The sequence below is a fragment of the Thamnophis elegans genome, chromosome 1, assembly GCF_009769535.1.
Source record: "Thamnophis elegans isolate rThaEle1 chromosome 1, rThaEle1.pri, whole genome shotgun sequence".
Lineage (NCBI taxonomy): Eukaryota > Metazoa > Chordata > Lepidosauria > Squamata > Colubridae > Thamnophis > Thamnophis elegans.
In genome coordinates, this window is record NC_045541.1 from 113622777 (window position 1) to 113636088 (window position 13312).

Sequence of the window (13312 nt, forward strand, 5' to 3'; positions counted from 1 at the left end):
TAGTTATGTGGTTTTTCAGCGAATGTGGCAATGTTCCCCATTCACTTTGCCTGTGATTCCAGGGCACTGCAACAGTCATAATTTTGATCACATGACCATTGGGAACAGGCAACTGGTGGTAAGTGTGGGAAAACGGCCGTATGTCCCTTTTTTCAGCATCATCTGTAACTTTGAAGTGTCCTTAAATGAGCTTGTAAGTCGAGGACTACGTGTGTTTACATACAGGCGCTCGCCCCTCCGTTCCCCGCCCAAACGTTCCCAAACAGGATGCCTGTCGCTTTAAGAGCCTACATACCTTGATCTCTCCGAGGCAAAGAGATGGTGGCTTCCCCCACCCACCCACCCCCATCCCCAAATTCGGGGCGCGGCGCTCTGCTTTCCCCCCTTTCTGCCTACGTCACCTGATAGATTCCCCGTCTCCTCTTCCCCACTCCCTGCGCCTCCCCCCTTCCCATACGTCGCCCGGTGCCTTTAGAGACGGACGGAGAGCGGGCTGGGCAAGCAGTTGGGCTCCTTGCCCGCCCCTCCCCTCCGTCCCTCCCTCCATCCCTGCGTGCGGGCAGAATCTTCTGGGTTGGCACCAATCGCCCCTCGGCGAAAATCCCCTCGGAAACAACGCAGCGGCGCGGGAACCAGCAGCCCTGCGCGCCCCGCGCGACGGGAGGCAGGTCGGAGAGGAGGAGAGGAGGCGGCGGCGGCGGTGCCCCGCTCTTGCCAGGGAGCGACTGGAGGATGGGAGCAAGCAGCCGCGCCGAGCCAAAGGGTGGCAGCAGCCCCAGCAAGCCGGGAGCTGCCTCGGCCGCCGCTTGATTCCTTCGGCGGGGAGAAAGAGGGAAGAAGAGGTGGCGGCGGTAGCAGAGGCAGCGGCGCTTTCTCGCTCTCCGGCTTCAGTGTCGGAGCTGCCGCCGCCCTGAGAGCGAGGAGGAGCCAAGCAGCGGCTGGCATGGAGCGGAAGAGCCCCGCTGCTGCGGGGAAGCAGAACCCGGGCAGCCGTGCACCAGGGGACGGGCACTGCGCCCAGGGCAGCGGCGGGTCAGCGGCGGCCGCCCAGCTTCGGAGCAGCGGCTGCGGCCAGCTCTCCGCGCCCACCGCCGCTTCTCCGGCTGCCGAGCCCGAGCAGCTGATCCGAAGAGCGCTGGATTTCAAAAGCCAAGGCGCTCAGTGCTACAAGGAGAAGAAGTGCCGGGAAGCCATCGGCAAGTACCACAGGGCGCTGCTGGAGCTGAAGGGGCTGTTGCTGGCCCAGGAAGACTCCGAGGACGCCGCTTCGACCGCCTCTACCGGGGGGGCTACCGGCCTGGGCAAACTGTCCGAGGAGCAGAGGCAACTGCTGGACAGCATCGAAATCGATTGTTACAACAGCCTGGCAGGTCAGGGCGGTCACTTTTGGGGTTTTGGCCTCGGGGTTGGCTGGGTGGGGGAGAATGATGATGAGGGGAGGACCTGGGAAGGAAAGTAGAAGGACAGAAGTCAGGCGCTTTGCGGCTCTCCCTCTCCCCTCCCTCCCTCTCTCCCCTCCCTCCCTCTCTCTCCCCATCTCTCCCTCCCTCCTTCCCTCTCTCTCTCTCGCCCGGAGCGCTCCGACCGCGCTTTGTGACTAAAGTTCGTCTTGGAGGCTGAAGGCAAAGGCAAGGGCTTTGGGGGGGTGGGGGTGGGAGATCGGGTATACTTCTTCTCGCTGCAGTTCTACGCAAGTTTGATAGCGAGATCAAGTCACGAAATTGGTATGATGACAATTACAGGTGTCTCCCCCCCCCTTCTTCCCGCCCCCCTCAAACCTCCGCCTTCCTGAAATGGGCTGTCCCCCCCCCCCCCGGAATCGTGTGCGGGGATTTGCCGCCCCTCTGATGTGGAGTCTGGAGAGGAAAAGCATCCCAGATGTCTTTCGAAAGAGTCCTTCTATCTAGCCGGAGAAGCAAATAAAGGCCGTATTTATTTAGGGTGAATTGGCGTTCTCGGAGGCATACTTTGTAGGTTGCTTCTGTCGTTGCTCCGGTGTGTGTGTGTGTGTGTCCGCGCGCGCTAACAGTTGAAAAGCACATCTGCTGCAGTGCACCTTTCTACATCGCTAAATAACTAGGGCATAATAAATAGCCATGGCTGTGCATGAAACTTTAAAGTAAATGGTTGATTTCCTTGTCCCCAAGGCTCTTGCAAATCCAGTCTACCTAAAGGGAAAAGGATAAGAAGGGGGGGAAAGTAATTATTGCGGCAGATTTCTTCCAGCATAAACTGTTATGAACCAGACAGATTTGTGAAGTATTACTCTCGGTAGAAAGCGCTACCAATCTCCCCACCTTCTAATGAATTGAGGAAAATGCTGATTGTGCTAATGGTCTTCAGAAGCAGCAGAATGCAATCAGTTGGTTGCTTTGTTTTTAACATGTTGCAAGAGTCTGTTGTTCCCCTGGTTGCAATAGCGGGGTAACACATTTGCCCTTCTAGAATGTGTTCCTAGGGGAAATAACTGTCCATCTATTCTGTGGGCAATGGTAAAATTAATACACAAACACACACACACACACACAACCCCAGAACAACTGAATGCTGTGTGTGTGTGTGTGTGTGTAAAAGACAGCACTGATCACAGCAACACAAGAACAGGCATTAAGCGTCAGATCCATAGAAGCAGGGAATTTACCACACTAAATAGAACCCAAGGGGTAGATCCATGTCTCTCTCGCAGCTGAATGATGTGTGGGCCTTTAACTCCCCGAATTCCCCAGCCAGCCATCAAGCAGTTTCCACAGAAGGTCGTGGAGAATAAAAGGGTTAAGAATCTGTGGGAGTTTCGGATCCAGATGGACAGGCAGGCACTAGATAACCAACCAGACACTGTAGTAGTAGACAAATTAATAGACAAAGACCAGAAGAGAGCAGCAGTGATAGATCATGTAATGGTGCCAAATAACAACAACACCAGGAAGAAGAAGTCCTGGAAGTCTGAGAAGCGCCAGGCCTAGAGAAGGAACTAGAGGAGATGTGGAAAGCAGAAGCAAAAGTGGTCCCACTGATGATAAAAGCACTTGAGGCTGTGACTCCTAAATTGGAAGAATGGCTCCAGCAGATCCCATGAACGAAATCAGAGCTTTTGGTCCAGAAGAATGAAGTGCTAGGAACAGTTAAGATACTGCACAGAACCCTCAGGCCTTTGACAGAGGAGGACCCAAGATTAAGGAAGACACATACCACCACCAGGAGTGAGAAGGGAGTGTGTTTGTGTGTTTGTGTGTTTGTGTGTTTGTGTGTTTGTGTGTTTGTGTGTTTGTGTGTTGCAATTGTTCAGAGTTGGCTGTTTATTTCCCTTTCGGGGAACAGTAGAAGACCAAGGGGTCTAAAGTCAAACGTTTCGTAAAAAAGAGGAGGTATCTGAAGGTGGTTTGTCCTTGGTAGGGTGGTGGGAGTGGGGAGAGAGAAATATTCCAGAAACTTTGTGGGGAGAAAGGAAGAGAAAGAGCAAGCATTCATTATATCCACCTTGAAGCACAACAACTATAGAACAGTAGCTGGATTTGTTGTGATTTTTTCAAAGAGCAATGCAATTAGGAGCCAGCAATTCTATCACTTGCTAATTTCATGACAATAACTTTGAAGTGATCGATGGGTTCTCCAGAGATTACGATCCATAGATTCTTTCCCAAGACTTCTCTGCTTTTGCAGCTATCAATTATACAGCACTCCCTCCCCACTCTGCCTGTTTCTTCCAGTTGTTTATCATCAGTTCAATAGTTTGGCATTAATACTATAATGGCTGGAGTTACCTCTTTCAGAAGTACTGATGGTAAAAAGCTACTTAACAACATAGGTCTAGGTGGGCATGAAATACTCTTAATTTGATTTCAATGAGCAATTGGAATACTTTTTAAAGAATCCAGAAAAAGGCAGCCAACTTATTTTTGTCTATTATCTATGGCTGATAGCAATGAGAATGCTAGTATTTAAGTATGTGAGCTCCAAACTAGGAAGATCTTGGTTCAAATTTCACCCATTCTAAATATTTGATGCAACCCCAACAACTTTGATTTATTCATATACCTTGAGTAAGGATCTATGATAGCCTATTGCATGAACACAGTCTCTCAGTCAACACAATATTAGCACACCTTGCAAAATTTCTGTAAAATTTACTGAGACACATAAAGGAAACATTTTAAATTCTTTTTTAAACAATCCAAACTCTCTAAAAGAATGGTTTTCAACATTGGCAACTTTTAAGATGTGTGGACTTTAACTCCCAGAATTCCCTGGCCAGCGTGACCCACCATATATTAAGAAGGGAAAAGGTGTGGAAGTGCATAAACTGAGCAACAGACCTGAGACAAAAGCATTGTTCAGAATACATTTTATTGGGACTAAATGTAACTTTACTGTCTCTGCCTTTGCTTGGGTAATTTACTTTTCAGCTTAGTCTGTTGTATGAACCTGGCATTGTTCTGTTAAACCATTGTTTATAGTTCTCGGTTCATTGTGGTTTATTCAGCAAATGATGGCTAAGTAGACAATGTCTTACCATGTGGTATGAACCCAGCCTCTGGGGGTGTAACTTTCATTATAGCCACCCAGGTTTCTGTTCCATGTGTTCCATATTTCTCAAGTATCAAGAATTACACAGCACTTTTGTATAATAGCAGAGCACTGAAATATAATGAAAGAGCCGAGGTGGCGCAGTGGTTAGAGTGCAGTACTGCAGGCCACTTCAGCTGACTGCTATCTGCAGTTCTGCGGTTCAAATCTCACTGGCTCAAGGTTGACTCAGCCTTCCATCCTTCCGAAGTGGGTAAAATGAGGACCCAGACTGTGGGGGCAATATGCTGACTCTGTAAACCGCTTAGAGAGGGCTGAAAGCCCTATGAAGCGGTATATAAGTCTAACTGCTATTGCTATTGCTAACTCATGAATGTTACTATCTATCCAGTCTGATGCCCTCCAATCTTATTGGACTCCCAAGGCCTAGAGTAATGAATTCAATATATTTGCAGTGCATCAGATCGGGGAAGAGGGGTATATTTCTGTTTCAATAACCCACCGATGCTCTTCCACTTACACCTGGGGTGTCTATTACTAGTACTCACATCATCACAGTGGTGTCACGTGACATATTGGAACTTTCCCCGCCTTCACTAAACCAGGTGTGGGTGTGGCCAGTGAGTTACACATCTGGCCCGCGGGCTGCAGTGGTGTATTAACCGTTAAGCAGACTAAGCACGTGCTTAGGATACCAGGCCCAAAGGGGGCACCACAAAGTTGAGAAAGAAAAAAAAAGCAATGAAGATTTGTACAGTATGTACAAAGGAGAGGGGCACCAAGATTTGTCAGTGCTTAGGGCACCAGTGAGCCTTAATCTGCTCACTGGCGGGCTGGGACTTTGACAGCCCTGACTTACACTGCTTAACCTAATTCTGAGGTCATGTATTTGTATGTTTCTCTCTGGGTGTCTGAGTGTGAGAAATACATTTGTACAGTGTAGTACTCTTTTTGGCTTTGGTCCCATCATCCATGGGCTCCAAGCCTACCCAATGTCACATTATATATATATATATGTATGTATGTATGTATGTATGTATGTATGTATGTATGTATGTATGTATGTATATCTTGGAACTAAGAAGCCTCTCCCTCTCAAAAGATGACAGATGTTATTGAGGATGAGGAGAGGGGCGGGTTCATATTTCCAATATAGACATAAATATTAATAATAAATGATGGTGACAGCCAAGATCAATAAAGAACATGCCTCTGAGCAGTATAAAGACAACTAGAGTCTGCCAGGAGAGGTTGATCTAATAGCAGAGTTTGGACCTCAAGATCACAGTGACAGATTCATAGCTTGGAAGCCCAGCCAGGAGCACAAACTCAGCTGGTTGTGCTGGTAAGGTGATGCACTGCCTCTCAGCTTCTGCAGCATCTCCTTTTACACTATTGAGCCCATTCCTCCTTTTTCTGGGTGTATCATTTCGATATAGATGGGAAGAATCCAAGCCTCATCCCTCTCTGACTCCTTTTTCAAGAGGGAAAAAAACCATTTCTTATAGAAATATGCTCCTCCACTTCTCACTGAACGTAGAACTGCAACTGAGAATTATAGAATGGGGGTGTGGGAGACCACTAGGGATGCGCGTATGTTTTTCCATACATTTAAGGCAGATTTTTTTCCAACTTAGGCGGGACTTGGGATGACAATTTCCATCATCCCCACCCATCCAATCATGCTGACTAGGAATCATGGGAGTTATAGACTAGCACTGGTCAATACCTTCAAGTTGGAAAGCCTTAGTTAAAGGCTGTATGTACTTCAGATATTTGGACATCAACAGGAGATCATTGCTTCACGTTTTATTGTTGAAAACAACACAAACAAGGTTTATAAAGAGGAATCATTTTTGAAGCTGCTCAGATGACAAATGTTCTGAAGCTTGTCAAATTACAGTGTTTTGATCAGCAACAATTGTTTCAGGCATCCAAATTGTGCCTCCAAGTTGCAATCGATGAACTGTGAATTTCCGTTGAAGCTATGATAATGCAGCTTTGAGATGCTCATATGGGTAGCCTATGCAACATTTAGCCTTTTTAAAGTCACATTTTAACAGATGCAGTATTTTTTTTTCTCCTCCAACCTACATACTTAGCTGTGATTTGGAGAAAGATGATCAGGCGACATTAAATACTGCTTTTTCTTGTACTTGCGCACATGTTCCAACATTGATTTGTTCATCCAAGTGTAATTCTGTATCATTTGGCAGAAGAAAGGGTGGTGATGTTTGACATTCGTTGGTTTATTTCCATCTCACGTTGCACTTCAAGGCTTACATGGTGTTGTATAGATGCCAGGTCTTTACTATTAATAATTCAGCGGATGCTGAAATGCTCCCTAGTTTTGAAGAATAGATATTGCTAAATGAAAATATCTGCAAGATCATCAGATTGGTGGTACCAATCAATCAGGACTAGAAGATAAATAGAGTTGAAAGGTTTGCACAAGAAACTGGTTTGCTGAAAGAATCTAGCCAGGTATTCAGAACTCGGTTTCAGAGCACAAACTATTTCTGATTTTTATAAGATTTCATTATTATAGGTTTAGTTGTTACACATTGTATATATTTATTCAGACCTCACTACACAACATTTTGTGTGCTAGGGGAGTGGATGCAGTTATGTCCCTTAGGGTATTATTCTAGGCCTTACTATAATATAACATGTGCTCAGGTCCAGGGGCATCTATGGGGAGATTTAAGAAGTCAAGATGAGTCACACATTCAAGACCCCCCCAACCGTCTCATACTCCACACATATGGAACCGAGTGTGGCTTCAATAATAGTGCCAATAACGTAATTACATATATATGCTGCCTGACTCCAAGTGATGGGGTCACCGTCTTCATTCACATATCATCCCTGAAACCTCTGTGTGAACCTATGTAGAGATTTTATAGCAATCAAAAGGGTTTCACTGTGGAGTGCTGCTGGTGAGGATGAAGGCAATATTTCCTGATAAGAGTAAACTGGTAGTGCATCATTTATCTTCTGTGTATGCTGGTTTGTGTGTGTATGTGCATATGCACAATATGCACATACACTATAGCTATATATGTGCATGAATGTAAAATTTGCTAGTGCTCTGAATGGGATTTAGAGTCAGCTGGGTAGAGAACAGCATAATTACCCTGAACCGCAAGGATAACCCATCCACCAATCAATGAAACTTAGGTACATCTTGCAGATACTAGACTAAATTAGCTTCTTTTCAGTCAATCTGCATAATTCATTTGCCTTGTGTCTCCTTCCCTATACCATATAAAATATAAGCATTTCAACTCTATAACTTTTGTATTGCCAAAGCTACAGCAGAGGGTCATTCAAATTGATAAGATGAGCCCAAATGGGATTGATTGATAATGGTTCATTCTGTAGTGAAAACCACATCACTGACTATTGGGATGCTGGAATGGTCTTAAATGCAAGCTCTAATCACAAGCTGCTTTTTCAGTGTTGTCATTACTTCAAATAGTCATGTAATGAGATCCACCTGTATATATTTTGATTCCCAAAATTCTGCAATTGAAAATGAGTTGGCAGAGATTGTTGGCTTAGCATTTGGAGTGATCATAGTCAGTTTAGAAACACTGGATAACATGTTTAGTATGACAAGATGATTGTTCGGCTTTGGATAAATTTTGAACATTGAATCATTCTGTTCACTTTGGGATCCTGGCTTTGACTTAACCTGATTATTAAGTGAATTGGGAGTAATAAATTATGGCTTGAAAGCAATATAACCTATCCACATCCTTTTATCTATCTATTTAGACAAAATTGCCAGCATCACTGGGAATCTTTGGTTGGACCCATAGAGTGGTCTCTTATGCGGTTTGTCAAATCCAGGATAGCTATTATATATTATGATTTATGAGAAAATCAAATTCACTGCAGAGCTCTTTGATCTGTATATCAAATATCACAGCGGCTGTTTTCTGAAATGGTAAAGATATTAAAATAATGGTCACTCCTACAAAATAAAATTCTATTATTTGTAACCAAATGAGTTTGAAGCAGCTATTTAGCTGTGATGTCTTGACTGAACATAACCTTGAATTAGCAATGAATTTGATTTCCTTAAGCCTCCCTCTGAATGATTTTGTGAAGTGCGGGTGAGAGAGTGGAGGAGTAGGAGCCATAGCAAATCCTGATGTTATTATAATGAAACTGAACTTGAGCATTCCTGGATCAGTAGGCTAGAACTGGATGCTCTTACTCATAATTGATGCATTTCCATATGACTTAATAATGGATTGCTTTCACAGTTTGACATTCTCCTTTGTCATTTTTATTCTTGAATCATATATGTCTTAAATTGCCTTGAACTTTAAAGCAAATAACTCTCTTTTAAGTGCTTTTCTTCTGGCCCTTTGTAATGTAAAAAAAAAGTCTCTTTCAGTGAGTTGAATGTCACTTCAGCTGAGCTCTGTTCCTGGTGGTACCTGAGTGCATCCATGTGGTTGAGTTAATAACAGTAAAGAACAGGATGTCATTACCACATTCTGGGATGTTTTCTTCAAATCCCTGGTATTTTTGTTGGTGGCCGCCCACCTAAATACTTCAATATTGGTCAGCTTTTTCAAGATCAGTCAAGGTCGCCCACCATGACAAAAACATTTCAAAGTTGGAGAACAGGGTAGGGTGATAAAAGGTTGACCTCTAAGTCCCCTTTGAATCTTAAAGGCGCAAAGTAAGAGTTGGGGTTGTATGGGCTAGCACTGTTTCACATCCACGCATTCATTCCTACACCGTGCGGGCTTTGGATAGCCTCAGGATCATCTCCTTGAATGCAGGAGTTGTCTGCCTGTTTGTACCTGTCTACTTGTCCATTTCCTGATTGTGAAAAACAAAGCTGGTGCCCACAATGGTGGAGGGAAGGGAGCCACAGCTTGTCCTCCCCCCTTGATTTGCTTGTCTATGCTGTGAAATAAGGATGCCTGTTCATCTGGAAAACCCTAGAGACGGTCCTTCAGTTTCAGCTCACACTGAAGCAGTTATTTACCATTTTTCTGGTATTTGGGGTAACCATTATACCTGAGACTCCAAGCTTTCTGATCTGGTGAGCTCCTTTAGAATTCTGAGATATTATGGGAGGGGCTGACAGGAGGCTTGCCATTCCCAAAATTGTTGCATGGGGAACAAAGCCATGAATTCACAAAAGTGCTACCTGCACCATTCTAGCCCACCTTCCACACAACACTCCCTCCTGTCCTATTTCTGCCCAGATGGACCCTTGGTAAATAAAGCACTGAGTTGTAGCCGTTAATTTTAAGGCCCATTTCGACACAGAGGCCTTCTGAGAAAGATGATGCTGGAGGCTGATTCATATCTTTGTGGCATGCAAAATTAATCTGAAAATTAAACTGAATGTTTTAATTAATTTGCTAAGCTTTATGACCACCCTCAGAGTGAAACGATAAATTTCATCCTCTTCTTGACAGAACCATCCCCAAATACTACACATCTGGAACAAAATGAGGCAGAAACCCATCTAAACCAAGGGTGTTCAACCTTGACAACCTTATGATTTGTGGATTTCAAGCCTCAAAATTCCTCAGCCACAATGCTCTAAATTTTTATCTATATCTACATTGTAATAGGCACCACCCCACCCCTTTCTGGATTCCTGCATTTCTCTGAGCATAAGACCTTTGTTTTCTTCCCCCCCATCTCTATTAGTTCTCTTAAGAAAACTGATGTTTACATTCCTCCCACCCCAAAAGCCATAATAAGCCCATGTAGTTAGTGTATGGCTCACTGTGTTGTGTGAACCAAAGAATTGGATTGAGTAAGTGGGGTCAATTTACCATGTGTAAAGTATACTATGCATGTTAGATATCCCCCCACCCCCAAGACTGAAAGAGGTTTCCAGCAAGGTCCTCTGTTCTGGTGGGAACAGAGGTTGAATCTCATTGGTTAAGAGGTCTGACAGATCCCTTTAAAAGGGGACGCTGTTGACCATTCCTGCTCCGACCCTCTGGAACGAACTCCCTGTGGAGATTCGCACCATCACCACCCTCCAGGCCTTCCACAAAGCCCTTAAAACCTGGCTGTTCCGACAGGCCTGGGGCTAAAGAACCGTGCCCCTATCTCGAATGGTATGATTGTTGCGCTTTTAAATTATGTATTGTTTTGTGTTGTTTTGTCAAATTGTTTGTATCCCCCCTTCCCTTGTTTTGAGCTGTGAGCCGCCCTGAGTCCCCCTGGGGGGGGGGGGGCGGCATACAAATGAAATAAACAGTTAAACAGTTAAACAGCCGGATGTTTACTTGATTTGCAATAAAGAGCTGTTGTTTACTGAAGCCTTTTGTGCCTCCTTTACCCGATCTAACAATGCAAGCATATCTACGTTCACCAAATAATTAATGCAAGAATATCAGTGTTATACTTTGTCAGCAAGGCAGTAATAAATGTATTTAAGCTGTCACGAGACTTTCTTCTTTTAAAGATAAAAGGCTTAGCTTTTTAGCACTCTAAAATGAGGCCTCCAGCTTTTTCCTGAAATCTTACTAAAACCTGGAGCAGGAGCCCTTTTCTGGACAGGAATCAGAGGCAATCCACATAAACGTTCTTTTACTGCAATAACTAGAATCTGTAAGAATTAGAAGGCTGTAATTAACTATTCTTCCATTATCCAGCATCATCGTGGGGTGGCTTGGTTCATAATTATCACACTGCCTAGATGTGAAGTGGGATTTTCATGCAGAGTATAAATTGTAAAAGTGAAATCAAGAGCTTATTGTAGTTCATCTTCATAGTGCACAGGATAGTATTCCTAGCAGATTGTAAAAATCTACAGCTCTTTCTTTTTATACAATTGTAACTCAAGATATCTCCCCCATTAAATGTTTTGCAATCTTTAATTGCCCAAGTCAATTGCATCTACATGTCCCTGGGTAAAATTAGAGTAAAAGACCAACGCCGAACAGCTAAGAAAATTTGGAATTTAAAGTGATGGTTCTGTCTGAGTCACTCCTGTCCAATATGGTCTTATGGAGTCGTTCTGACCCAACCTTAGCAAGTCATTATAAGCTACTTACTCACAAGTAAAAACAAACCCCTTTTCAAACAGGGTAGGAACAGTCTTTTATTCATGTGGATAAACAAAAATCAAATGTAATTAGTCCCAACAGACCTGGCCAAGAAATCCGAATTGCTTGCTGTATCCTAAAAGCAAACAGTTGTCTGTGACAACCAGCCACTCCCAAACCCCTACTATTTATTTCCCAGCCAGGGAGGGACTGGATGCTAGCATCCATGTCTGCTTTTCCTTGAGAGTTGGCTTATTGTTTTCCTTTGCTCTCCTCTCTTTTCCTCTCTGTGCATACATGTATCTGGGATGAGCCCCATCCGTTCCTCCCCCTCACTCAGCTCAGGCCCCGAAGATAGCTGCCTCTCCACCTGGGGGAGGCTGGAAGGCCCCAGCTCTGCCTCTGTCTCTGACGCTGTTTCCTTATCAGAGCCTTCCAAAAGCCAGAGCTTTCAGAACATCAGAGCTTCAGAAAGTTGACCCAAGCTCTCCCTCCTCCTCCTCCTCCTCCTCTGACTCTGCAGCTAACTCTGCTGGCAATCAACAGGCCACAACTGGAGTTTTCAGTCAACTTAATGGGAGAAAATCATTCCATTTCTAGGATCAAAGATGGCCTTCTGCTACTTGACCTCTGCTCAGAGGTTTTATATGGACACATCCAAGTCATTTTCTTGGCAAAAGTGTGAAAGTGATTTGCCATCACTGCCTTCCCAATCTAGACTACAGTCACGTGTTTCTTGGTGGTCTCTAATAATATTAGCCAAGATCAGGCAGATGCTGCAACCTCCTTAGACCTTTCTAGGATTACTAATGCTAAAGTTGAGATAACGGATAGAGTCCTAGATCTTACAACATGTTTCCATTCCTATCAAAGTATCATCAGTGGTAAGACTTTCCAAAATGTAAGAAGACCATTTCATACCAAACCAGCAGCATCTCCCCAAGCAGCTTTGATGACTTGCTGCTGTTCATCACTCATGATGTTTGCAGCTGATGCCCCTCTATTACTGGCAAGATAGCTATTTTGATTAAAGAACCAAAATGAAATGAAATATCCATCAGAGAGGAAAAAATGTGTGTGCTTTGTGGTGTCTTGGTGAAAAGCTGTTTGTTTTCCTACTGAAACTATTGGAAAACAACACTCAGCAGTGTCACTTGCAGTGCTAATCCCAAGGCACAATCTGTGTAGATCTCTAGAGTATACGAAACAAAGGACATCAGCCTGTTCTTGCCAAACATCCAGAAGTCACTTTAAGCCTTTTCCCCTTCTGTTCTCTAAGTTCATATTGCAGTAGTTGTGCTTAAAGTCAAGAAAGCCTTTGCATCCAACATGGCTGAAAGCTGCATCCTGATCTAAGGAATGTAAACATGAATTTACATTTAGTTTCATTCAACTGGATTGTGGGAAGAGATTTGCTTTCTTCTAGCTCCCTAGAACTCTTTCTGGAAATTCTATACAGGCAGGGTAGGATTCTACTAAATGCACTGATGGTAAAGAGCAGATCCTTGAAAGCTGGGCAGATGCACTTCATGTTTTGTAGGGTTTTTTCAGGATCCTGTAGGAGTTGCCACCATAGGGAGAAGAGAAGACATTTCTATAAGTATAGCATACACCCAAATCTGAATCCAGCTTTCTATGTCAGTTCATTTAAATTTGATTCATTCCTACTAAAATCTGCTTAAATAGCTCTACTGTTGACTCTTCCCGTCCGATGGAAAATTTAAAATAGGAGTAAACAATCTTCAGGT

At 44.1% G+C, this 13312-nt stretch overlaps 1 protein-coding gene across 1 annotated transcript in view; it reads left to right on the plus strand.

Annotated features, from left to right (window-relative positions):
- Nucleotides 1-467: 467 nt before the first annotated feature.
- Nucleotides 468-13312, plus strand: part of TTC9 (tetratricopeptide repeat domain 9) — a 49762-nt gene continuing 36917 nt past the window's right edge. The window contains exon 1 of the mRNA XM_032234434.1: nt 468-1370. Within this exon, the coding sequence (XP_032090325.1) occupies nt 944-1370 (427 nt within the window). The 5' untranslated portion in view covers nt 468-943. The remainder of the gene's footprint in view (nt 1371-13312) is intronic.